At 46.5% G+C, this 25,000-nt stretch overlaps 1 protein-coding gene across 7 annotated transcripts in view; it reads right to left on the bottom strand.

Annotated features, from left to right (window-relative positions):
• Dglucy (D-glutamate cyclase) overlaps positions 1 to 25,000 on the bottom strand; it is a 101,620-nt gene that overhangs the window by 35,622 nt on the left and 40,998 nt on the right. For 6 of the 7 annotated variants that reach the window (XR_004114276.1, XM_031356196.1, XM_031356198.1 and 3 more), the window contains 5 exons: positions 15,959 to 16,195; positions 11,490 to 11,640; positions 7,535 to 7,733; positions 4,606 to 4,756; positions 3,199 to 3,321 (listed from right to left, as the gene is read on the bottom strand). Coding sequence is in view for 6 of the 7 variants with exons in the window: in XM_031356196.1 (XP_031212056.1) it covers positions 3,199 to 3,321; positions 4,606 to 4,756; positions 7,535 to 7,733; positions 11,490 to 11,640; positions 15,959 to 16,082 (748 nt within the window). In the remaining variant the exon portion in view is untranslated. The remainder of the gene's footprint in view (positions 1 to 3,198; positions 3,322 to 4,605; positions 4,757 to 7,534; positions 7,734 to 11,489; positions 11,641 to 15,958; positions 16,196 to 25,000) is intronic. The other variant, XM_031356199.1, reaches the window with a different exon arrangement.

The following is a 25,000-nucleotide window of genomic DNA, read 5'->3' as shown; positions in this document are numbered from 1 at the left end:
CCTTGTAGCCGATGCTACACTGGGCATCCTCTATGTATGGAATTTCCGTTTTCTCACAGCATTTATATTTTTCTTAACCCCCCAGTCCCCTACTTAGTGTACAGCCCTAAGCGGTACACTAGCATTGTCCTCAGAGGTGGCTGCATCATGGAGGACGCAACCAAGCCTCGGGTGTGACTTTGCCCTTTCTACCCTGTCTGTCATGCTATAAAATCATGGCCACGCCTCCTCTGGCTGTATCAGCCTTGAGCTGGGAAGCGCAGGTACACACGTAGCAAAGCGCTGGGTACTGAGTACTCAGTCATGGTTTGCAGTGTAGAGACAGGTACTGCATCTTGGCCATGGCCTTCTGCCTGGACTCTAGCTGCTTACTGCTTTGTAGATGGAACCTCTGTCACCTGCCTTGGTATGGCTTTGTAGTTGAGCACTTCAGCTGTGTGCTCCTCACCGGGAGTCACCACTATTTCTTTACCTCGGAACTCCACTAATGCCTTGCACATAACAGGTGTTAAATAAATGTCAACGTGAGATGAGTAAATGCTACCCTGCATGTCACACAAACTGTAACACTTCTTGGTTTAATAGCCAGTCAGCCAACCATCAAAAGGAGCATCTATTGATAGATGCATAAACTGTGCGTGTGACCCAAAAAGGGAACAACTATTAACTGAGAAATGGTTTCCCTTTTCCCCATTTTACTTTTTATTTTCAGTGTCTCAGACAGCACCTAAAAAGTGATCCCTTGAAAGCCAGGTACACACACGAGCAGCAGGTTCAGAACGTGGCGGAAGGCTTTATTCTCTCCAGCTGGAGGGATGTGATGGTTTTTTTATGCTTGGATCAGGGAGTGGCACTCTTAGGAGGTGTGACTTTGTTGGAGTATAGGTGTGTCACTGTGAGTGTGGGCTTTATACCCTACCTAGTTCAAGCTCCCTGGAAGCCAGTCTTCTCCTAGCAGCCTTCAGATGAAGATGTAGAACTCTCAGCTCTTCCTGCACCATGCCTGCCTGTATGCTGCCATGTTCCCACCTTGATGATAATGGACTGAACCTCTGAACCTGTAAGCCAGCTCCAATTAAATGTTGTTCTTATAAGAGTTGCCTTGGTCATGGTGTCTGTTCACAGCAGTAAAACCCTAACTAACACAAGGGAGGATGGAGCAGGGAATCTATTACTAATAAAACTTACATGGTAAAACAAAAAGGGGCGGGGCTGGAGAGATGGCTCTGCGGTTAAGAGCACTGACTGCTCTTCCAGAGGTCTGAGTTCAATTCCCAGCAACCACATGGTGGCTCACAACCATCTGTAATGGGATCTGATGCCCTCTTCTGGTGTGTCTGAGGGAAGTGACAGTGTACTCACATAAAATAAATTAATAAATCTTATTTAAAAAAAAGAAAGAAAAAACCTTAGCTGTTGAAGTGTAAGAATGGTTCATTCAGCAGTGGCTTGTGGCAGCACTTCTTCTCATCCACAACCCATATGTCATCAGATTTAAGAGGGTTGGAGTGTGCTGGGGCATCCCATGGAGATGGCAGGGGAGCGGTGGGCCTGCTGTGCTGGGGGATTTGCTGCCTGTGTATGAACATGCCTGCCTTCCTTACCCTGGTCATACCTAGGAATTCCCACAAGCTCCCCGGGGGACATGGCTTTGTGCTCCTAAGGTCTGAGCTCACACCTGGCATATAGCAGGTACTCTATACATGGACAGGTGCATGGACTTTTAAATAAACAGTAGAATCCATGGACTGTGCAATCTATGTCTTGCCACCATATCTGGAGGACATTCTGATAGGTGAACTCTCCTGAATACAGTTAAAATAAAGTCGTACTCAACCTGATTCCTTTGTTTGTCTGGTTTGGGGAAATAGATTCTAACAGCAGAGAGGGTAGATATCTACCCAGCTTTAGTGCTGATTAAGGCTTAATAAAAGGTGCGTGTCTTTCTACAACAAATTGTTTTGTTTTTTTATTTATTTTATGTGTATGAGTACACTGTAGCTGTACAGATGGCCGTGAGCTATCATGTGTGTGGCTGGTGGGAATTGAACTCAGGACCTCTGCTGGCCCCGCTCTCTCTGGCCCCACTCGCTGCTCTGCTCCGGTGTAATTCACTGTAGCTGTCTTCAGACGCACCAGAAGAGGGCGTCAGCTCTCATTACGGGTGGTTGTGAGCCACCATGTGGTTGCTGGGATCCGAACTCAGGACCTTCGGAAGAGCAGTCAGTGCTCTTACCCGCTGAGCCATCTCGCCAGCCCTCTACAACAAATTGTTGATTGAAAACATTCAGAAGAAAGTGTGTGCCTCTGGTAAAGACAAACGTTTTTTCTTGACATTTACCTATAATGGGCACAGAGCGATGGCTCAGCAGTTAAAAGTATTCTCTGCTCTTGCAGAGGGACTTGGGTTTGGTTCCTAGCACCCACATGGCGGCTCACAACTGCCCGCTACTTCAATTTCAGGAGATCTGATGCTCTCTTCTGGCCTCTGTTGGCATCAGGCACATATACATTGCACATATGTAGTGCAGGCAAAATATTCATATGTATAAAATAAATACATCTTTAAAAATAGAGCATAAGAGCTATTCACAAAACACACTTACATTGCATTAGGAATCAGGATTGAGTTCACATGTGCAGGAGGAAGGGCGTGAGTATGTGTGCTGCATACATGTTCTGGGAGAAGCTAGATCTTGGTATTGATGGGTCCTGGGATTGGACCTCAGCTGATACTGAGAGGCAATATTGTTATAAAATTCAGCTGTGTTCCTAGGCTTCATCCATTGCTTTGAAGGCCCTACCAATCTCCAAAGTGTTTCCAAAAGTCAAGCTGAAGGTTGGTTCCTCATCAGCTAAAGCTGTGAAGCTTCACAAATGGAAACTTATTAAGTCAAAGGGTTCTGAGCTAAAGATTAGGTGCGTTGGTTAGGCTCCTCCACAGGGGATTAAACTGAGCATGTACGAGAGACACTGTAGGCTCTTAGCCTGTGTTTGTGTTTGTTTCCCAGTGCTGGGGTTCAGATGCCGGCCTTTGAGTCTCCTAGGAAGGTACTCTACCACTGAGCTACAGTCCCAACTCTAGGCCTGGGTTTTCTGTGTTTATTTTTAAGTCATTGATCTGTAAACCTGTGCTTTCAAGAACTCCATACCCACTGGGCAACATCTGAGGTAGCTCTGCCCTTGTTACCAACATACTGCAGCTGATGACTGCTTCCAAACTGGTCAGCTGAGAAGGCCAGAACACCGGGACATCCTCAGGACGACACTCCACATAACTGCCATAGTCAGGTTTGGAAAGTGCCTTGATTCCCAAAAGTTCTGCAGATGGGAAAACAAAACAAAAAACAACAAAAACAAAACAAACAAAAAAACAAACCCAAGATTCCTCTGGTTGGTACTATCCACATGGGGGCACTGAGTACTCTATAGATCTTTCTTCCCACAAATGCTTGTTGTAGAATTTATCTTAGATGGAAAAGGAGAAGGAAGAGGAAGGACAGGAGGAGGAGGAGGAGGAGGAGGAGGAGGAGGAGGAGGAGGTAATGATGTCTAGGAGTTGAAGTTTTAATAGATTAGGATGTTCTGTAACTTAGGGCCCATGTTGACTGATACCATCAGGCCTGACATCTCAAACTGTATGATGTGGTTTCTAGAGGGAGTCTGCAGGGTGCTTAGCTTGGCCTCATAGCACACAGATTCCTAACAGAGCCAGCATTGCGTGTGTGTTCATCTTGATGCAGACTGATCAAGTTACCTAGCTGTAACCTCTGTTATTGTTTTCCAGCAACCCCAGCCCTGGACAGCAGTCATCTGTAAGCTGCTGATAACAGTGCAGACAAGAATGACCAAGATGAATGTGTTGGGCCTAGTTTATCCCCACTGATTAGACAAGTTGGCAGATAGCCTCTGGGTGATCCTGAGACTATTTTAGGTGAGGAAGACCAATAGTGCTGATAGTATTTTCATAGAATGTTAGGTCTTTGATAATTCTGTTGACTACAAAGTTGGGCAAGTTCAAGTACACAGGCCCTGGCTCTCTCATTCTGGGCCAACCCCAAGCTCTTTCTCCTCAGGCCCTCTGAGAGCTCCAAGAGACCTGGGAAACGTCCAGACTTTTGACTTCACCCTTGGATCTGTTCATTCACTCTCAGGCTAAGTAATGCTCATGACATTCAGTCCAAATGCAAGTTTGAGTTTTATTTATTAATATTATGGTGTGTGTATGTGTGTGTGTGTGCGTGTGTGTGTGTGTGTGTGTGTGTGTGTGTGTGTGTGTGTGAGAGAGAGAGAGAGAGAGAGAGAGAGAGAGAGAGAGAGAGAGAGAGAGAAAGAGAGAGAGAGAAGTGTACATGGTGGTTGTGGAGAACAGAGTCCCACTGTCACCCTCCGATTCCCAGATCCAGGGATCACATGATACTCATAGGAATTGTGTGTGCATCACAAAGCCTTAGGATGAGGCTTGCTAGTCTAGCACAGTGCTAAAGCTGAGGGCACTCGGTATTGGACCTCTGGGCTTCACCCCACTCCCTCACCCCTGAGACTCCCCCAAGAACAGCACAAGCTCCTGTATGCTTCTCAGACCCATGTTGGGTGGATGCTCACCTGGGTCACCGATGTGGATGGGTTGTCCTTGCTGTCCTCCCACGGAGTGAGTGGCTCGCAACAGCCTTTCCAGCTTGTCCTTGGGAACAGGTCTCATTGTGACCACCAGAGGGCAGCAGAAGCCAGCAATGGTGGCACAGGGCACTGTTGTCTGATAGTGAAAATGTAGGGGGAAAATACAGATTCAACTCAGATTCAAGCCCCAGCACTTCCAGTCCAAGGAGCAGCACAAGGCAAGAACTCCCAGGAGCTGTTGCCGCCTGGCTAACAGTGAGTGACTCAAAACTGGGGTGGGAGAGGGGGGTCCTATTCATTTTTTTCCTTTATTAATCTGTCAACATCACTTTGGCAGTCTGACACATCTTCTAAGCAGGACAGAGTAATGTTTTAACCACATAAAAGAAAATTCAGGATGGCGTGTTGCCTGTAGTCCCAGCCCTTGGGAGGCTAAGGAGATGGGGGAGTTTGAGCCTTGACTACAGGGGAAGTTTTAAGGTGACCCTGGTGACACAGTGAGAGGCTACCTTAAAACACACACATAGGTGGGGGAGCAGAGGTGAGGGTCAGAGAAGAGAGGAAAATTACAAGTTCCAAAGGAAACCAATACTATTTCAAATGTCCAGACATAGTGATCAGAGCCCCGGAAACACTATACTTTCCCATTAAGAGCTAGAAGGACAGAATAGCAAATGTGTTTCTGGAGTATCAGTATATAGGGTATTTTTGAGTCTTGAGAACTGTACTGTGTTAAGCTATTTGTGAGACACTATCAGTCTCAGCATTCCAGGATGTATTGATCCAACAGCCCTTTGTTGCCAACATTCAGAACCAAAGGAAATACTAACTTTCAGCTGAGTTTTATAAAACACACATATGCACACACACACGCATATACACAATTTCCCCACCCAGTCTCATGGGCCTCTGAGTGTTCTTTCTCCATGGATCTCAAGAAGCCTGCAAAGTTCTGACAGAATCAGGCAAAAGCGAGCAGACAACCCCGGGAGCAGCTGCTGCCGGCTCCACTTCTAGATCCCACAGGAGATGAGCTTGTCCCTGGATGCCCCAGTCTTCCCTTTGAAGGCTCTGCACAGGGCAGCCCGGGTGACTTTCACCAGTGGTACACTTCTCCCCCTGCAGTGGGGCTTTCGACAGGCTTAGAACACTGCCAGGATCATGAGCCACTGGGACAACCTTGGCTGCCACTTGACTGGCTTGCTGTTACCACCCTGGCAACTGTAAGATGAGGCTCTGCTGTGCTGCCAGCCCGGTGTCTGCATGACAGCACCTGGGACAGAGCAAAGGCACATGCAGGCCACTCACAGAGCCAGGCAGGACTCCTGGGGAAACGAGATGCCTCTGTTTAGGATGGGCCATCTATCCAGGCCATCAGTCGAACTCAAGGTGGCTCTAATAGCCATCTCTCTCAGGGCTTAAGGGCAGTAGCGTGGGTTGTTTACAGACAAAGCTGTAGAGTAGCCATGGGAAAAGGGGCAGTGACAATGGGTCATGGATAACTGACAGGCTTTGGTGAACATATATGGACACCTGTGCCTCTGGGCAAAGCTTTCTTCAGTCATCACACCAGTCAAGAGTGTCGTTCTGGCCGGGACTCTGCAGGTCCCTATCTCTCACTCTCTAGGTTTTACTTTCTTCATTTCCAATGAGAAACTGTGTTGATGAGCCTGAGGCTATCCCAGCTTATACATGCTACAAATAACAGTGGGCCCCAGCCAGTGGCCAAGGCTCTGGGCTCTGTCCTGATGCATCCCAATCACATCAAGCCAATCTCTTGTACCTTGAAGGGTACTATAGAACGGGGACAATCTTGTTTCGGACCCGATGCAATCCAGGCCTCCTCTGACAGGAGCCAAAGGGGGACACTGTGACAAACAGTGCTCAAGATGAAAATGTCCAGCCACTGTGAGCAGGAAAGCCTTGAGGCTGGTCATTTGCACAGAGAGGCCTGGAGGCTGGTCATTTGCACAGAGAGGCCTGGAGGCTGGTCATTTCCACAGAGAGGCCTGGAGGCTGGTCATTTGCACAGAGAGGCCTGGAGGCTGGTCATTTCCACAGAGAGGCCTGGAGGCTACTGATCTGGCAGTGAGTGCTGAGTTTCAACAGCATCTGGGAAGGAGGCAGAGGAGGAAGGACTCCACTTTTCTGCATGTGACTGGTTTCAGCAGGAAGAAAAGCACACCAACTCGTCAGGGACAGTCCCTAACAGCAGGCGTGTCCCAGGAGGCCACCCTTCTGCTGTTAATCCTCTGTGTGCACATTAAAACTGGGCATGGTGACACCTCTGCTTGTAACTCTAGCACTGGGAAATAGTAAGAAGAGCATCCCCAGGGCTCTCTGGCCGGGAGCCTACCCTCAATCAGTAAGAGGCCACGTCCCAGAACCTTGGCGGGGCCAGCGACATGACTCGGCAGGTAAAGGCACATGCTGCCATGCCTGTTGACTTGAGTTTGACTCCCAAGCCCCACGTGGTGGAAGGGGAGAGTCCATTTCCTTAAGTTGCCCTTCAATCTCCACACAAACATGGCACTACCAAAATCACCCCCTTCTCCAAATAAATGTAACCTAACAGAAAACAAGGTGTGCTGCTCCTGAAGAACACCAGTTGATCTTTAGCCTGAACATACATTCACATATACATGCATGTATATTTGTGGGCATACACACACACACACACACACACACACACACACTCCAAATGTCCAAATGACTTTGATTGACATTGCGCAGTCATATCAGAGGTGAGTGGGAGAGAGGCTGACTCAGAGGGTCATGGCTTTAACCTGGGAGGGTGACTGAGCCAGAGCTGACCTCAGGGCTTCTGCCTGCGGAACCAATGTTCTCTCCACCACAGGAAACTACAAAGTCCATCCACATTTTTAAGCCCTTTTGCCCAAGGGCACAGCCTTACCTTGTATGCTCCTGCATGGCTGGGACCTGTCAGGTCTCTTCCGGGGATCCCTGCCTGCTCCAAGGCCTCTTCGATGGAGAAGCTGCAGTCTATGATGAAGGTCACCATGTCTTTCAGCTGTTCTGAGTACCCCTCCAGTGAGGTCAGCATGCCTGTGCAGGCACCAAACTCATATTTCTGAAACTGTGGACAGATGGTCCTAGGGACACAAAGTAATGCTCACAGGCCCCGATGTGCTTTTTTTTTTTTTTTTTTTTTTTTTTTTTTTTTTTTTGTCTGTTTGTTTTTAGAGACAAGGTTTCTTTATATAACAGCCCTGGAACTTGCTCTGTAGACTAGGCTGACCCCAAACTCATGGAGATTCATCTGCCTCTGCTTCCCCAGGGCTGTAATCAAAGGTGTGCACTACCATGCCCACTTAGCCAATACTGTGCTTATTAAAAGGGCAGAGAGGGGGCTGGTTCCTCAGTGGGGAAGAGCAACGACTGCTCTTCAGAAGGTCATGAGTTCAAATCCCAGCAACCACATGGTGGCTCACAACCACCCATAATGAGATCTGACGCCCTTGTCTGGTGCGTCTGAAGACAGCTACAGTGTACAGCTATAGTGTCTGAAGACAGCTACAGTGTGCTTACATATAATAAATAAATAAATCTTTAAAAAAGTAAAATAAAAATATAAAAGGGCAGAGAGGAGCTGGAGAAATGGCTCAGTGGTTAAGAGCACTGACTGCTCTTCCAAAGGTCCTGAGTTCAATTCCCAGCAACCACATGGTGGCTCACGACCATCTGCAATGTGATCTGATGCCCTCTTCTGATATGTCTGAAGACAATTACAGTGTACTCATATGCATAAAATAAATATATTTTTAAAAAGAGCCAGGCAGTGGTGGTGTAAGCAGAGGCAGGCAGATTTCTGAGTTCGAAGCCAGCCTGGTCTACAGAGTGAGTTCCAGGACAGTCAGTGCTACACAGAGGAACCCTGTCTTGAAAAACCAAAAATAAATAAATAAATAAAAAAGAAAAAGAAAAGAAAAAAGGGCAGAGCGGGAATCTCTGATACTGTTCTGTCTGGAACTCTTTACACTGGGGAACTTGGTTTTTACCTCGGGGCTTTGCTGGTATTCCTGAAGCATGACCAAACCAAAGCCACTGAATCGATGTGTGCATAACATAACCTGTGAGTCCCACCCAACCCCATTTCCCAAGCCTCAACGTGAGCTCAGTCAGGCCCTCAAGAATAAAACAATGATGGACTTTCTGCCACAGGGGGATGCTATTAGCCCCAGGCAGACTCTGGTGGCCTCTCCTGTAAGTCTGAAAGTCTCACGTCGTACAAGCCCCAACTCTGCTCACCACAAATCATTTGTTGGGTTATTCCTCCTTTCCAGCCATGTGCCAGGGGACAGGTTGTAGGGATGGCCAGCATGTGACTACACCTTCAGACACTGGCTACACAGAGCAGCAAGTGTCTGGAGAGCGAGACACTCAGAACCATGAGACACTCCCCTCTTCTACTGCTCTACCTTGGATCTCAAGTCTCCCCCAGAAGCCCATGGACTGAATGCATGATCCCAGCCTGTGGTGGTGGCAGGTATGCACCTTTAAGAGGTGGGAACTAGTGAGAGGAAGTTAGGTCATCAGTGAGAGGAAGTTAGGTCATCAGGTACATCCCCTTTAAGATGAGGGTGTTACCTCTCCATCTTCTCTCTCTACCTCCTGAGCACCTAGGCTCCACTCCACCTTCCCTGCTATGATGTGCTGCTTTGCCACAGGCCCAAGCTATAGCCAGTCAGCCATAAACTGAAACCTTCAAACCAGCAAACCAAACAAACGTTTCCTTCTTTAAGATGTGTGCCTTGGGAATTTCCTCATAGTGTTGGGATGCTAACAACTCATGAAGGGGGAGGTGTTGGGTCATGAGACATAAATAAGAGTTTACAGGTTGGATGAGAGGAAAGTACACCTAGGCAGGATGTGCTAAGAGTGTATGAACCAAGGGAGGTCTGCACCAGGAGGCTCCAAGCTGGCAACACAGGAAGTACCAGCTCAGGCCCTAGGAACATTTTTTTTGAGGGGTCCCCTCATCCTTGTGTCCACAGAATGATAATGGGAAGCCTTCAGTCTGGGAAGAGAGCTGGGGGAGGGGCAGTGACCTGAGTATCAGCAAGAAGCTGAGCTGGGGCCAGGTCACCACTAGTCTTGAGATGGGGCTAAGGCACAGGCTGTGGCTGACTGGCCTCAGAGACTTTTAGGTTGTAGAGTCACATGATCAGATGCAGACTTAGAAAAGGACACTTTTGTGGGTGAGTAGAAGATAGTCAGGGGGCTGGAGAGATAGCTCAGTGGTTAAGAGCACCAACTGCTCTTCCAAAGGTCCTGAGTTCAATTCCCAGCAACCACATGGTGGCTCACAACCATCTGTAATGGGATCTGATGCCCTCTTCTGGTATGTCTGAAGAAAGCAATGGTGTACTCACATACATAAAATAAATAAACAAATCTTTAAAAAAAAAAGGAAGATGCTCAGATGGAGGAGAGAGCAGAAAGAAGATAAGGAGAGCTACAGTGTCTTACAGTCTAGGTCAGAGAAGATGGAGGAGAGAGCAGAAAGAAGATAGGAGAGTTACAGTGTCTTACAGTCTAGGTCAGAGATGATGGAGGATCTAGGTCAGAGACGATGGAGCTGTAGCTACAAAGCTAGGGCACAGTGCAGAGGCAAAGAGGCAGGGTCTCAGGGCCACCTATGGGGCTTGTTACGCAGTGCTCACCCCTTACATGTGAAAATACATCTAGTATCCCCAGTGGATGCCTGGCACTGGCTAGCCCCAACCCCTGTAAATGTTATTGTCCCCTGTATTTCTACACCTGACATTTCCTTTCTAAGCCCTATACATAGTAATTATAATTATATACTACAACAAAAGTTATTTAAAACATTGAGTTATTTATTCCTGGAATTTCCCATGCAGTATTTTTAGACATTGGTCAACCATTGGTAACTGAAACTATGAAGTGTGAACAGGAGCTAAGGGGGATGCCTGCTGTGGGCAAACATGCACAATATGAATGGTATTTTCCTCTGGGGGTTAGTGATTCAAGCATTGTTCTTCTTAATCCTGTGCAAGGGCTTTCTGGTAGGAGTGATAAAGTGACAGGTGGCAGTGCCTGTCATGGTTAATTTTAATCGTCAGTTTGACACTATGTAGAATCATGTGGGAAGATAGTCTTAGGCTGGCCTGTAAGAATGTCTTTGGTAAGTAAGATTTGGCCTGTAAGATTGCATTAATTAATTGAGGTGGGAAGATGCATCTCCTGTGGGTGGCACCATTCCCTCGGCAAGGGGATCTTGAACTGTATAAGAGTGGAGAGAGCAGGAGAGCCGAGCACTGGCATTCATGTATTTGTGTATTGCTCTTGGGCCAGGCATGGTTAGTGCACACCTTTAATCCCAGGTGGCAGAGGGAAGCAGACCTCTGAGTTCAAAGCCAACATAGTCTACATAGTTAGTTACAAGCCAACTAAGAGTACATAATGAGATCCTATATCAAAAACAAACAAAAAACCAAGCAACCAACCAACAACAACAACAAAAAGCCTGACCTCTTCTCTTGACTATGGTTATAATGTTACTGGCTGTTTTAAGCTCCTGTCACCTCAGTCTCCCCCACTCCCTCCAGTAATCCTTTCCCCTTAAATTGCTTCTGTCAGGGTATTTTACCATGTCAATAGGAAATGAAATTAAGATGTAGACCACAGAATTTCTCCAGGCTTGGGATAGGGGCAGGGATGGGGACAGGGACAGACAGGGACAGGAGCAAATGTGGGGTTGTGAGGTTCCACGCCAGGACCTGTGTGGCACCCAAGGCTGGATCAAAGTGTACGTACCTGGTAACACAGCACCCCAGCTGCAGCATCTTCCCTTGCTTAGAGCTACCATAGCACAGGCTTCTTACCTTATGTCTGGAACAGTGCTCAGCTGTGGAAATGGCTTCACTGCCTCACTTTGGCCAAGTAGGGGCAGAAGACCCCGGTTACCCTGGCAGAAGCTTTCAAAAGCTGGTGCTAGGGACCTGGGCAGGACCATCACACTAGCTGGCTGGCGCCCTGGGTTGGGAGGGAGATGGGACAAAGGTACACTTGGTTGTTGCTTGCAGACCCTTGTTAATTCCATTTTTGATTGACATGTTTTAGATGCACACAATAGTGTAGTTAAGTACACAGCATAGCTGTGTATGGTGGAGGAGCACATCTATAATCTTAGCACTCAGGAGGCTGAGGCAGGAGATCACAAGCTTGCGGTCAGCCTGGGCTATACGGTGAGACTCAGTCTCAACAAGCAAACAGACAAACAGAAACATACAGTCTGGTACTTTTTTCACAATAAACACACCCACCTAGCAAGCACCCAGATTGCAAGACAAGGTTGTCTCTTCAGAGGCAGCATCCTGGCTGCTCCATCCATTGTACACTATCCTAATTTCTAATCCACACATGGCCCATTACTGGACGTCATCTAATGGAACCATATAACATACATCTTTAGAGTCCTTACTCTTTTGCTAATGTCCGGGGATTGACCCATATCTCTGCATTTAGTGGTAGTCTGTTCACCCAATGAGAACTGACCCCGGTCTGATGGGAGGGACTTTTAACTTGGGTTATTGCAAATGGTACCTCTGTGAGCATTACACACCGTGCATTTGGGAGTATGCATGTGCTCTTCTCATTTGACATGCACCTGGGCTTGCCGTAGAAAAACCCAGTCAGCTTTACTGAGTATTGTCCATTCCTATTGTGGCTCTACTGAGTGGCACAGCCATGGTGGAAATCTCTGGGACTTGGTGCTGCATCCCTTTGTCATGTCTGTAGTCCCGGCAGCTGTGTCATGGAGTGGCACCATGTTTGCAATATGCTGTACTTACTTCACTGATTGGCAAAAGCAACTTGAGGGAGGAAGGACTTGCTTTTGGTTTACAGTTGCAGGAGATACAGACATGGTCTCTCTCTCCTCTCTCTCTCTGATGAAATAGCTTAAAGGATTATATCTGCATAATAATCCTGGCTGTCCCCAGGAGACAAGACTGCAGGTGATGTTGACGCTCCAGTGTTATAAATTTAGCCCTGTGTTTGGACAGGCCCCCAGAAGTCCATGAGTTGGAACTTTAGTTCCTCTATGTGTCAGTGGGAGGCAGAGCCTAATGGGAGATTTTTGGGTCACTGTGAGGCTGTGACCCTCACTAGTGGGTTAATACCCTCTCATGGGATGTTTTATTCCATTAGCTTTGTTTAATCACCACAAAGGCTGTTGTTTCAAAGCAACCTCATCCTTCCTGACTGCCCCTTGGCATGCCTTCCACTTTCCACCAGGAGTTAAAGTTGTACGAGGGCCCCTGCTAGATTCCAGCACCAGGATCTTGAATTCTCTGGTTTCCTTAACCTTGGTTATCAACTAGATGGGCTTTGGAATCACCTTAGAAACAAATATCTGGGTGTGCAGATATTTGTGTGTAGTCTAGGTTGATGGAGGTGGGAAGACTCATCCTAAATATGGGTGGCACCATTCCATGGGGTTCAGGGCTAAGTAAAAAGGAGAAAGTGGGCTGAGCAGCCGCATGCATCTCTCTGCTTCCTGACAGCTGATGCCATGTGACTATGCCTCCCGCTCCTATGGCCAGCCATATCTTCCCACAGTAGACTGTGGCACCTGGAACTCTAGAACAAACCCTTCCTCTCATATTTTGCTTCAGTCAGGTATTTTGCCCCAGCAACGAGATAGATAGCCAACATGCCCAGTATCCCATGTTTTGCTATGACGATTATGGCAGAGACCACACCACAGACAGAGAGCTGTGTTCTGGAGAAATAACCTCAGGAACAATTTTCTTAACTGCCAGATGTACTCCATCAACCCGTAGACATTTCTGCTCTACAAGAACACTATCAGCAGACATTTACTGTGTGCTTATGGTGCTGCAGGTGGCTCTGTGCTAAGTGACTCAGGACCTCTGTCATGCACTGTATCTACTGGGTCACAGGCTCTGGGCCTTTGTATGATGGGTCCAAGAGTTCCTCAGGATAGAAGGGTGCAGTAGACATGACCATCTTCTGGGTGAACCCCAGGACCAGCAAGTGGCAAGGCAGTGCTGGCCCTCATAATCTGGAAATGCAGTGTCTGTCAAGGTCACCCACAGGCTTTCCAAAGGAGGATGCTCGGGCAAGGGGGGGACACCAGCATTGCACTTCTGAAGCATGCACAGCTGTGGGTCCACAATGTGCTGCACCTGCACTGAGGTGGGAGGAGGAAGCCAGTTTAAAGGCCTTCTCTCCTCTCTCCTCATCTCTTCCCTCCACAGCCTATTGTGAGGACAAATTGGATTTTTAATGCAATAAATCAGGGAGGCATTAGGGTTACAAAGCTTCTTTGTTTCCTTTGTAATTAAATGCACTTGGGAGCCTGGAGTTTAGGTTTTGTTCATCTCCACTGAGGGAGATGAATAGAAAAGTCCTGAGTTGTCCCCATTAACAACACAATATGGAATGGCCTCCTTAAGGCCCCTCTTGAGAGAGGGATGGGGCAGACCCCACTTCTAGGTGAGAGTGCCTCACAGCCCAGGGTGATTCATGCATGGGGGGGGGGCTCTCCATTTAAGGTCATGACACTTTCTCTTTGTGGAGAGAAACTGAGTGATTTATTCTGAATCTTTTAACCAAAAATTGATTTTTTAAAACAAGAAGAAACAGGAAAGAAAAAAAAACACTTTAGTGCTCTCAATTGGATTGAAAGCTTATAAAACAGCTCTAGGCTGGAGTTTCTAGCTTTGGGGACATGTACATCCCCTGACGGGTCATTCCACAGCAGCCCTTGGCTTGGAGGGACCTTAACACCCCAAGGGGCCCTCCAGAAGGGTCCTGGGGAGGAAACTGTCCATTTTCATTTTGGAAACAAGCCTGGGGAAGTCACACAGGTTCCTTACAGTGTGCCTCTAGTGAGGAGCAAAGCCGGAAATCACATTCTCACTGTCTACTCTGGAAGCCCAAGGCTGCTCAGACCCACAGCCTCCTGCAGGTCCAGGAGACTGTCACTGCCAGGGGTGAAATTCACATTTGCTGACTGTGTACAATGGCTCTGATAGACCTTGCAAATCTTCTATACAAATTCTGCTTCTTGCCATTCACATATTAATAGACCACTTCCATTGGCTCAGGCCTTGGCCTTCATTGGCTCAGGGCTTGGCTTTCATTGGCTCAGGCCTTAGTCACATGACTTGTTTTGTTGGAGATGACATTAGGACATTGGTTTGTGGTGTGAACACTCTAGAGCAGTGGCTTACATATATACCTCAACTGACTGTTTCTCTTAGACTCCCGAGGTACTGCAGAAAGAAGTTTGCACAATGTTGGAGAGTGTTCTAGTTTTCCTTCCTATTGCTATGAGAAACACTATGACCAAAAGCAACTAGAGAAGAAAAGGATTTAAGATGGCCTCACTTCTGGGTTACAATTCATGCTCAGTAAGCTTTCTTATACAGCCCAGACCAACCTACCTAGGGATGGAGCTGCCCACAGTGGGCTGGGACCTATTGAAATAATTAGCAATGCCCCTACAGACATGGCCACAGACAAATCTGATTGAGGAAATTATCAATTAAGTCTCCTTCATAGAGCACAACCTCAATTGTAGGCTCGTGAAAATTATGGTCCTAAGTCATTACACCATAGGGTACTTTGTTGTGCAACAATAGGCAGTCATTCACCCACATAGAGGTCTGGCATAGCAATATGCTAAGTAAGAGCTCTCCTAGGGCTGGAGAGATGGCTTAGCAGTTAAGAGCACTGACTACTCTTCCAGAGGTCCTGAGTTCAATTCCCAGCAACCACATGGTGGCTCACCACCATCATAATGGAATCCGATGCCCTCTTCTGGTGTGTCTGAAGATAGTTACAGTAAGCCCATATAAGTAAAATAAATAAATCTTTTTTTTTTTTTTAAGAGCCCCCTTGCTTTAAGGACATTAAGCACACTGCTGGTTTTTCCTTTGGTGTTTGTAGCACCACTAGAAAAATCTATAAGCTATTTCTTTCTTCCTTTTATATTTATTAATTTAATTAAGTTTTTTGTGGTGCTAGGAACAGAACCAGGGCCTTGAGCATAATAGGCAAGTTCTCTACCATGAAACTACATCCAAACCCTTAAATGTTTGTTCGTACTGTGAACTATCGGTGGGACTTAGGTTAGTGACATATCTGGTGTGTGTGTGTGTGTGTGTGTGTGTGTGTGTGTGTGTGTGTGTGTGTAGGTGGAGTCACAGGGTCATCCTCAGCTATGTAATGAGTTTGAATTCATCCTGGGCTAGCTACATGAGACCCTGTTTTAATAAAACCAGCCAATCAAACACCCAGACAAACATCTATTCCTACTTACCTTCAGTCATGCTGGATGTGTTTCTGATGTGTGCTGCCTTGGGTAGAGTCCTTATGGCAGAGGGAAGACAGAACCTCAAGAGAAGTGAGAAGGGCATCCTAGAATGAGCGGCAGGGAAGGGCATAGCAGTATGCTTGAAAGTGTGTGTAGCACTAGGGAGATAGAGACAGCAGGGCCGGTGGGCTATGCTGGCCAGCCAGTCCAATCAATCAGTGAGCTTTGGGTTCATCGAGAGACCTAGGGAAACAAGGTGGAGAATCATTGAATAAGATCTCCAACCTTAACCTCTGGCCTCAGTACACACATGCGCCACATGCACACACACCCCACACCCGACATGTGTGAATACCTGTGAACACATATCCCTCATATGAAGTTTAAAAATATTTCAAAACACAGAAATGGTCTCAGAGTTGTAGGAAACTATGCCTAGAAAGGAACTTGTAAGTTAATTTTTCATGTGGTACAGAGCGCTCAGATGAGTGAGCTAACAGCACTGACCTCTGACCCACATCCTTTTTATCCAAATAGGCTGAGTGCCTGGCATAAGTGGAAGAAGTATGGCTTGAGAGCAGTGTTACCGTGAGGAATTTAGATAAGCCTAATTTTCCACAGCTCTTCCTATCAAAAGAGATATATTCAATGAGACTCAAAACCACCAATTTGTGTTTTCAACTCTAGCCAATCTCTTAGGTAAAAAAACCATGTAAGCTTCAGGTCTAATTTAAGAAAGATTTGAGCTTGTATCTAGAATCCCAAACAAACAAAAGAACAAGATTGTTCTAGGAAGAAGAGAGATGCATTTAAAACCGACTTGAGAGCTTTGGTTTAATAGCTGCAAACAAAGAGGACACTGAGGAGAGAACAGTTAGTCCTAGCTGGGCTGGACAGCAGGCGGGGTCAGGTGAGGTTGGATTCCAGGCCCCAGTGGAAGGCAAAGCTGGGGCCTAAGGCAGCTGCTCTGGCCGGTTGAAGCAGTGCTTGCAGGCAGGACTGGCACGCCTGACTCCAGGCCAAGCAGCTAGTCAGCTGCTGAGATCCTAGATGTCTGCGGTTCCCAGCTTCACTGCAGGGGACTTAACACCTCTGCCTGTCGCTCAATAAAGGCCAAAGACAGAACTATTCTGCAGCCATATGGAGGTGGCAGTCAGAGCCTCTGGTCTCAGCTCCATGTGTAGCTGGAGGATGAAGGACTGTGTACTAAACCCCACTGAAGGAGACATCCATGCATGCAGCTGACAGCAAGGGAAAGCTGGGCTAGCCATCAGCTATAGCTTTAGTCCATTACCTGAAGGACGTTTTCTTCCTTCCCTTTATTTATCTATTGTGTCAACAGAAATATAAGTGGATAAGTCAGGCGCATGCAGGCGGTGGCACACACCTTTAATCCCATCACGGCAGAGGCAGAGGCAGAGGCAGAAGAGGCAGAGGCAGAAGAGGCAGAGGCAGAAGAGGCAGAGGCAGAAGAGGCAGAGGCAGAAGAGGCAGAGGCAGAAGAGGCAGAGGCAGGCGGATCTTTGAGTTTGAGGCCAGCCTAGTCTACAAAGCAAGTTCTAGGATAGCCAAGTCTACACGAAGAAGCCCTATCTTGAAAAACAAAAAGCCGAGAGTGGACCCCAGAGAGCCCTGAGAGCCCCAAGGCCGTTGCAGGCCGCAGTCGCCATCACGCCATCACCGCAACCACGAGCAGCGAGGCCTCCCAGAGAGACCCAGCAGCTGCCGCCCTCAGCGCAGACGACACCAAGCCCGGCTCCAAGTTTACAACTTGATTTTTTATAAAAAAGTCAACAAACTGCAAGCACCTGTTAATAAATGTCTTAAATAATAATAATAAAAAAAGAAAAACAAAAAGCCAACAACAACCATCCCACCAAAATAAATAAATAAAAGTGGATCCTCAGTTGATTTCCCAACACTGAAATAAATATGGGCAGGTAGAAACATGCAGGTTTGCCGCATGCATTTTCAGCAAGAACGAAGAAAAGTAGCATCCTATGTGGCATCTAACTTCCTGTTATGGGTTACTCCCTGAACAGAGGTTAAACAGCTAGAGACTGTCTGCTCATAACAAATGATAGCAGTTGCCACCATCTCTGAGTACCCACTATGTGTCAGGCACCATCTGTTGGTTATTTATAAAGAAAGGCACAGCTAAGTTCTTTGTGGACAAGGAAACAGAGGCCAACAAAGGTCCAAGAAGTTACATAAAGTTCATAATTCATGGCTGGAGACCAAATCCAAACCTGATATAAGTCTATGAGTGATTGCTAACTACCTACCCTCATCTATGTATTTATATATCTATGTAATCATCCATTCATCCACCCATCATCCATCCATCTATCCATCATCCATCCATCCATCATCCACCCATCTATCCATCATCCACCCATCTATCCATCATCCACCCATCTATCCATCCATCCATCCATCCATCCATCCATTCATTCACCCATCTACCCATCCACCCATCCATTATCCACCCATCCATCCATCATCCATCTGTTGTTCCAAAGCAGGGAGCCTGGGCTGCAGCCCCAGCCTGGCTGAGGCTCTCTCTCTCCCTGGTGGCAGGGGGCCTGCTGCTGCTGAGGCCCGGGACTGACTCTCTCTCTCTCTCTCTCTCTCTCTCTCTCTCTCTCTCTCTCTCTCTCTCTCTCTCTTTCTCTCCACGCCCCCCCCCCCCCGGGGCTAACCTGTTTGCTGCATGGCGCCTTAATTAAAAAGGGTCAATGTACGAATGAGTTATTGTATTGTAGGAAGGAGAAATATGCTGGTTGAGTAGAGAGAAAGAAAGGAGAGGAAGGAGAGAGAGAAAAGGAGAGGGAGAAAGGCAGAGAAGAGAACAAAGAGCAGAGAGGAGAGAGAGAGCAAGAGAGCAAGAGGAAGTAAGAGTGAGAGGGGAGAGAAGTAAGAGAGCAAGAGGGTGAGAGAGTAAGAGAGTGAGGAGGGGGCAAACTACCCCTTTTATTTATGGGGCGTGGCATGCTGGGCTTGTGGTCAGATGACTATGTATAAGGTCCAGCTAGAATGCTGGGAGTGTGAGACAGTGTCTGCCTGATAGAGCACACATCTCCTGCAGGGGCAGCTGTGAGGGGTCTGGGCTGAAATCTGAGCCATTGGTCTCAGGAACTTATCACCGAACTCCTACCATCCCTTGTGAACAAATTACTTTGCTCAGTGGGTCTCCGGGGTTCTGAGGTGGCCACTCTACTGGACTCTGGCTGTCAGAACTGCCCACTGCCCCACATCCACCCATCCATCCATCATCCACCCATCCATCCATCCATCATCCATCATCTACCTCAACCATGGTACATCAGTATATTTTAGCAATAGCACAGACCATTCCTTATTAATCACAATGTGATTGTAGGGCCAGAATCTACATGTTTCTTAGAAGACTGAATACTGAACTCCTTCAGCTTTCCATCATGACCTCTGGTGACCCCACGGCTGGGTGGCTCAAGTGTCTCATTCCTCAGTATCTTCCTTGAGAAGTAAGAGGAGACAAGATCTGAATGGTGAGTCCCAAGAAGCTGCCTTCCTACCAAGAACCAACACCCAACCCTCTCTCCATCTCCCTCTCCCCCTCAGAGAACAAACTATTAAATCCACAAATATTATTCTCTAGCATCAAACATCCTAAGACCGAATTGTTGTAGTTAGGACCCGATTCTTCTTCCCTGTCCCATAATCCCAGAAATAAGACTCAGACTCAAAATATATTCACAAATACATTGGTCATATAGCTAGGCTCTTCTCTAGAAGAATCATAATTTAAGATAACCCGTTTATTTATTTGAACCTACATTTTGCCACGTGGCTGGTTACCTGTCAGTATGCTTTTACCATACAATGTCTTGTTACATCCTCCCAGGCCTGTTCTATCCCAGAGTCCCACCTTTATTTTCTGCCTAAGCCCTAGACCACAGGCTTTTAAATTGGCAGGAGATGCATCCGTATAATACGTAAGCTATTCTCTCTATATTAGGGCCCAAAGACAACCATCCTCTCAGCAGAGCCTGACACACCCACTCCAGAGTAAAAATATCTGGTCCACTCCTATGAGAGATGACTGAAATTCCACCTTCACTGAGCTACCCCTTTGCTTTATTCAGTTCTAGGAATGCATCTTAAGATATTTTCAAGTAGCAAATAAAATCCCAGAGGGTATAGCAGTGCTGTTTGTCATATAAATAATTTAGAAACAACTAAGTAGAAGCTAATTGAACACATCCAGGTTTGGTTATATTGAAGATTATATGTATGATATTTATAACAAATACCCAAAACTGAGTAGTTTGTTTAAGAAAAAAAATATAGGGCTAGAGAGATGGCTCAGGGGTTAAGAGCACTGACTAGGGTCCTGAGTTCAAATCCCAGCAACCACATGATGGCTCACAACTATCTGTAATGGGATCTTATGCCCTCTTCTAGTGTGTCTGAAGACAGCTACAGTGTACTTGTATAAAATAAATAAATAAATAAATAAATCTTTTTTAAAAAAGAAAAAATATATAATTTTAGTAGTCAGGTGTGATGGCACGTGTCTTTAGTCTCAGCATTTAGGAGGCTGAGATAGGAGGATTGCCAATTTAAGGCCAGACTGGTCTACAGTATCAGTTACAGAACAGTCAGGGCTACAGAGATACTCTTGGAGAAACTTTGTCTCCAAAACCCATAAAAAATGCAAATTAAAAACAAACAAACCAAACCTAACCAATGTAGAGAGCATACATTCAAACCACATCCACACCAGGAAATGTCAGATCACTTAATTATTTTTTAAATGAGATAATTCTTTAACTTTTTTTTTTACATTTCATTTGTTTGTTTGCTTGTACTCTTTCACACATGCACATAGATTGAGTTCAAACTGTTGGGCGTGGCAGCAAACATCCTTAGTCATCTCACTAGTCCTAAAACGAAGTATCTCTTTGTGCCTCATCTAAAACAATTTCTCCAACATATGAAGGAAACAAGGCTAGGGATTCTCTATGTACAAGCGCACCATCCATATCCAAATCCATATAGGCCAACTCTGGAAGGGTATACATGGAGGTGACTGGAGAAGGAGCTGAACATGGGAGTCCTACACATAGAAAGGTTGGCTTGTGTTCCCATGCATCCCTAGGTCTGTCCTGGCCTCCATCTGCTCTTAAGCCTCTCTCTTCATCCAACTCCAGGGAGCTAGAGTCACTCAGGAGAACCTTCCCTACTCACCTGAACATTTTACACTCTGCCAGAAATCCAGAGCTTCCACTGTTCTCTCGGAGAGCATGCCCTCTCCTCTCCATCTCTGTACCAGCTGAGGGGTGCTGGGAACACTGAAGAAGGGACCAAAGAGGTGACCTTCTTAGTGTTCTACTGCTGTGAAAAGACACCAGGACCATGGCAACTCTTATAAAACATTTAGTTGGGGCTGGCTGACAGTTTTGAAGGCTTAGTCTATTTTCATTATGGAAGGGAGAGTGCAGCACACAGGCTGACATGGTGCTGGAGAAGTAGCTGAGAGTTCTACAGCTAGATTCGCAGGCAGCAGCATAAGAGAGACTTTGGGCTTGGAGTGGACATTTGAAACCTCAAACCCACTCCCAGTGACACACTTCCTCCAACAAAGCCACACCTCCTAATCCTTTCAAATAGTGCCACTCCCTGATAACAAAATATTCAAATCTATGAGCCTAGGTCAGTCATTCTTATGTAAACCACCACAGTGACCTACCTAGAGTGTGCTCTGAAGTGGACTGGAGATGGATGGGGAAATATTTGTGACCCAATCCTAAATTCTTTATCATAAACTATTTACAATTTATACTTAGACAAATTGCAGCAGTGTTCAAGCACAGTGTATCTACCTGTCTACCCATACATCTACCCATCCATCCATCAACAAACACATCTATCCATCCACTCATTTATCCACCCATCTGTCCAAACACCCATTCATCCATCTATCCACACACCCACCCACCCACCCTCGAGACTACTAATACTATGAACCTCAGTAGTTGCGCTCAGCCTCAATGAGTTAGCACATGTGAAGTTCATGGGTCACTTCCTGACCTGGCTTCCATTTAGCCTTGCAGAAGTGTTGTCTTCATTTGTTACTCTGTGTGCAATGTGCTGGAGACACTGTGGTAATAAGACAGCCACAGCCCACGCCCATAGGGATTTACCAGCCCAAGAGACAGACATTAAACACATAATTACCATCAGCCTGTCTCCTGTGGAAAGAAAAAAAGTAAACAGTTAGCTACAATACAATGCTCTTAGCATTCCTGGGCTACATGGATTAGGGCTAAAAAGGAGCCGAATCCAAAGAGATGAATAGGGGGTTCCTTGAGTGAAAGTGAAAGACCTTTTCAGCTCACAGACAGAAGGGACAATGGTAGGGAAGCGCATGGAGGGATCCAATGTTTTGTGCTTCCGTAAGGGACACAGGTAGAGAGTGGCAAGAACAGGGGCGCTAGCAGCAGTACCAGACACACAGGAAGCACTCACTCTGCATCTCCTATCCAGGGCTGTGGGTTCAGAAAACATCATTCACTAGGACCCTGGAGATGAGGCAGCCTGAGAGGCAAGAGAGAGACCTTGAGGCTGAGAAGCCCAGAGAAAGCAGTGGTGCACAGGGGTCAAGAACTATACATGCAGCAAACCTTCACTGGGATATGACATGCTCTTTCCCCACATGATCATGTTCTGTCAGCAACAAACACAGAGGACTCTTATACTGATGTATGACTGTATCTGAGACCTCAGGGGGCACAAAAGACTAGGAGGTACAGTCCACTCCCTGGATGCTTGTAGTCTAGGCTGGAAGACTTGTTTACAAGAACTAAGCATCTTCAGTGTTACAAAATTCCACTTCTGGTTTCCATAGCTGTCCCCTGGATCAGTTCCCCAGAGTCCCTCCATGTGACAATGGAGGAACAGAATGAGTAGGTGTTCAGACCTTGTCTCTACTCATTAATTTCTGTGGTGGGAGGTGCTCAGTGTTTGCCAAGAGAGATGCTGGTGGTAGCCTAAATACAACTGCAAATTTGCAAAATAAATGTTGCTGTAAAGGAGAAGGCATCCTAACTGTACAAACATTTCATTAGAAATGTCATGATGCTAACAGAGACAAAAGATCAGGCAAATGCTGGCAGTCAGAATTAGCATTTCTTTATTTAATATGTCAGATGCAAATGCTCCCAATATGAAGAGAACCATTAGCAAACAAATATTTCCCATCATCAAGACAAATGCTGGTTCCTTCACCCTCCCTTTAGGTGAAGCCTATTGGTGGAACAAAGAGGAGTGGGAGCCAAAGGTTGGGTTTTGGGAACAGGAAGTCATGGTGACTCAAAGCAGGGTGTCAGAGCCCAAGTAGGATGAGGAGCCAAGTCTAGGGAAGAAGGCCTGGGCTTTGTTGTCCCAGCTTCACAGGGTGAGAGTGTGTCCCTGTGGTGGTGGTGGTAAGGTGGTGGTCAGAGCTGGCTTACAGGGGAGAGAGTCCAACCAGACTGAGGAGGCTGCTATGTGGAGAAGGAGGAGGTGGCAAGAGGAGATTTGGCTCTATCTAAATGGTCAACAAGATACAATCCTGAGAACTTTCTCTCAGTGCTTCACGGAGGTACAGCATGGGAAGGAAAAGCCTGTAACAAAACCTAGAGTTTCTGAATTCCATCAGGATATATCCCTGTGAACAGTGGTTCCCATTGCCTAGAATTAGCTGTTTTATGTCAGGGACTCATTTCTATAGCTCTGGCTAGTTTAGAATTCCCTATGTAGACCAGGTTGGCCTTGAAGCCACAGATCTACCTGCCTCTGCCTCTCAAGTGAAAGGCTGGAGAATCTTAGAATGTATAATGTATAACTTTTACCTAAAAGTGGGCATGGAAAACCTCTGCCACAAGCCAAAAAAAGGCGGAGTAGCCAGTTCTAGGAACCAGAACCTCAGGGCTCTGGTTCCCGATACCTGCCCCTCCGGGCTGATCCACAATGAGGGTGGAACTAAGAATGAAGGTCTACTGGTTTATGAGACTCTCTACCCTGTTGACCAGTAGATGCAGATTACATTCCTAGAATGAATGTGTTCCCCTCCCTAACTGAATACCTTGGGTTGGGTCCCTCTGAAAATCTCCACTGTTTATGTTCTGTCTCCTTGGTAACTCTCCCCCCACCACTCCCCAACCCCCAGCTTCCATTAAATACCTGACACTTCTTGTGTTAGGTGTCGAGCTCTGGCCAGCATGGTCACGAGATCGACCCGGTACCGGTATCCCCAATAAACCTCATGTGATTGCAGCAAGTTCGGTCTCTCGTGAGTCATTGGGTGGTCGCGTCATCCCGAGACTTAAGTAAGGATCTCCCCAGTTCTGGGAGTCTTTCACAAGCACTGGGGTTAGATTAGTGCTTGGCATAACTAGATCTTAAAGAATGAAGGTGGAGATAGATAGATAGATAGATAGATAGATAGATAGATAGATAGACAGACAGACAGGTAGGTAGATAGATAATGTATCTCCTCCCGGCTCTGCTTGGAAGCAGATGAATGAGCGTACCTAACAACACATGGATGTTGGACTTAGAACAGCTTTTATTGTTAAAATGATTTGAGATTCCTTGGGGGAAATTCATCCTGAGAAAGAATGTCTTCTTCTAGAGGACCAGGTTCAATGTCGAACACTCACATGGTGTCTCATAACAGTTTATAACTCCAGTTGCCAGACCTGACACCCTTCTCTGGCTTCCACAGACACCAGGCACACAATGTGGTATGCAGACACAAAACAAAGTAGATGCTTAATGAAACAGTTCTATTCTATACATACAAAACTGGGAAAATGGATTCAATGTATGTTTTGTTTATAATGATTAGTGTTGTCAACTTGAATCCAGAGTCAGCTATGTGCGCGCATGTTAGGTGTAGCTAGGTTGAGACTAGCCCTGAGGGTGTCTATATCTCCACTGTGTTAACTGATGGAAAAGCCAGGTAGTGGTGGCACACACCTTTAATCCCAGCACTTGGGAGGCAGAGGCAGGCAGATTTCT

This window comes from Mastomys coucha, unplaced genomic scaffold, assembly GCF_008632895.1.
Source record: "Mastomys coucha isolate ucsf_1 unplaced genomic scaffold, UCSF_Mcou_1 pScaffold6, whole genome shotgun sequence".
NCBI classification, from domain to species: domain Eukaryota; kingdom Metazoa; phylum Chordata; class Mammalia; order Rodentia; family Muridae; genus Mastomys; species Mastomys coucha.
This window is presented reverse-complemented; position numbering and strand designations above follow the sequence as displayed.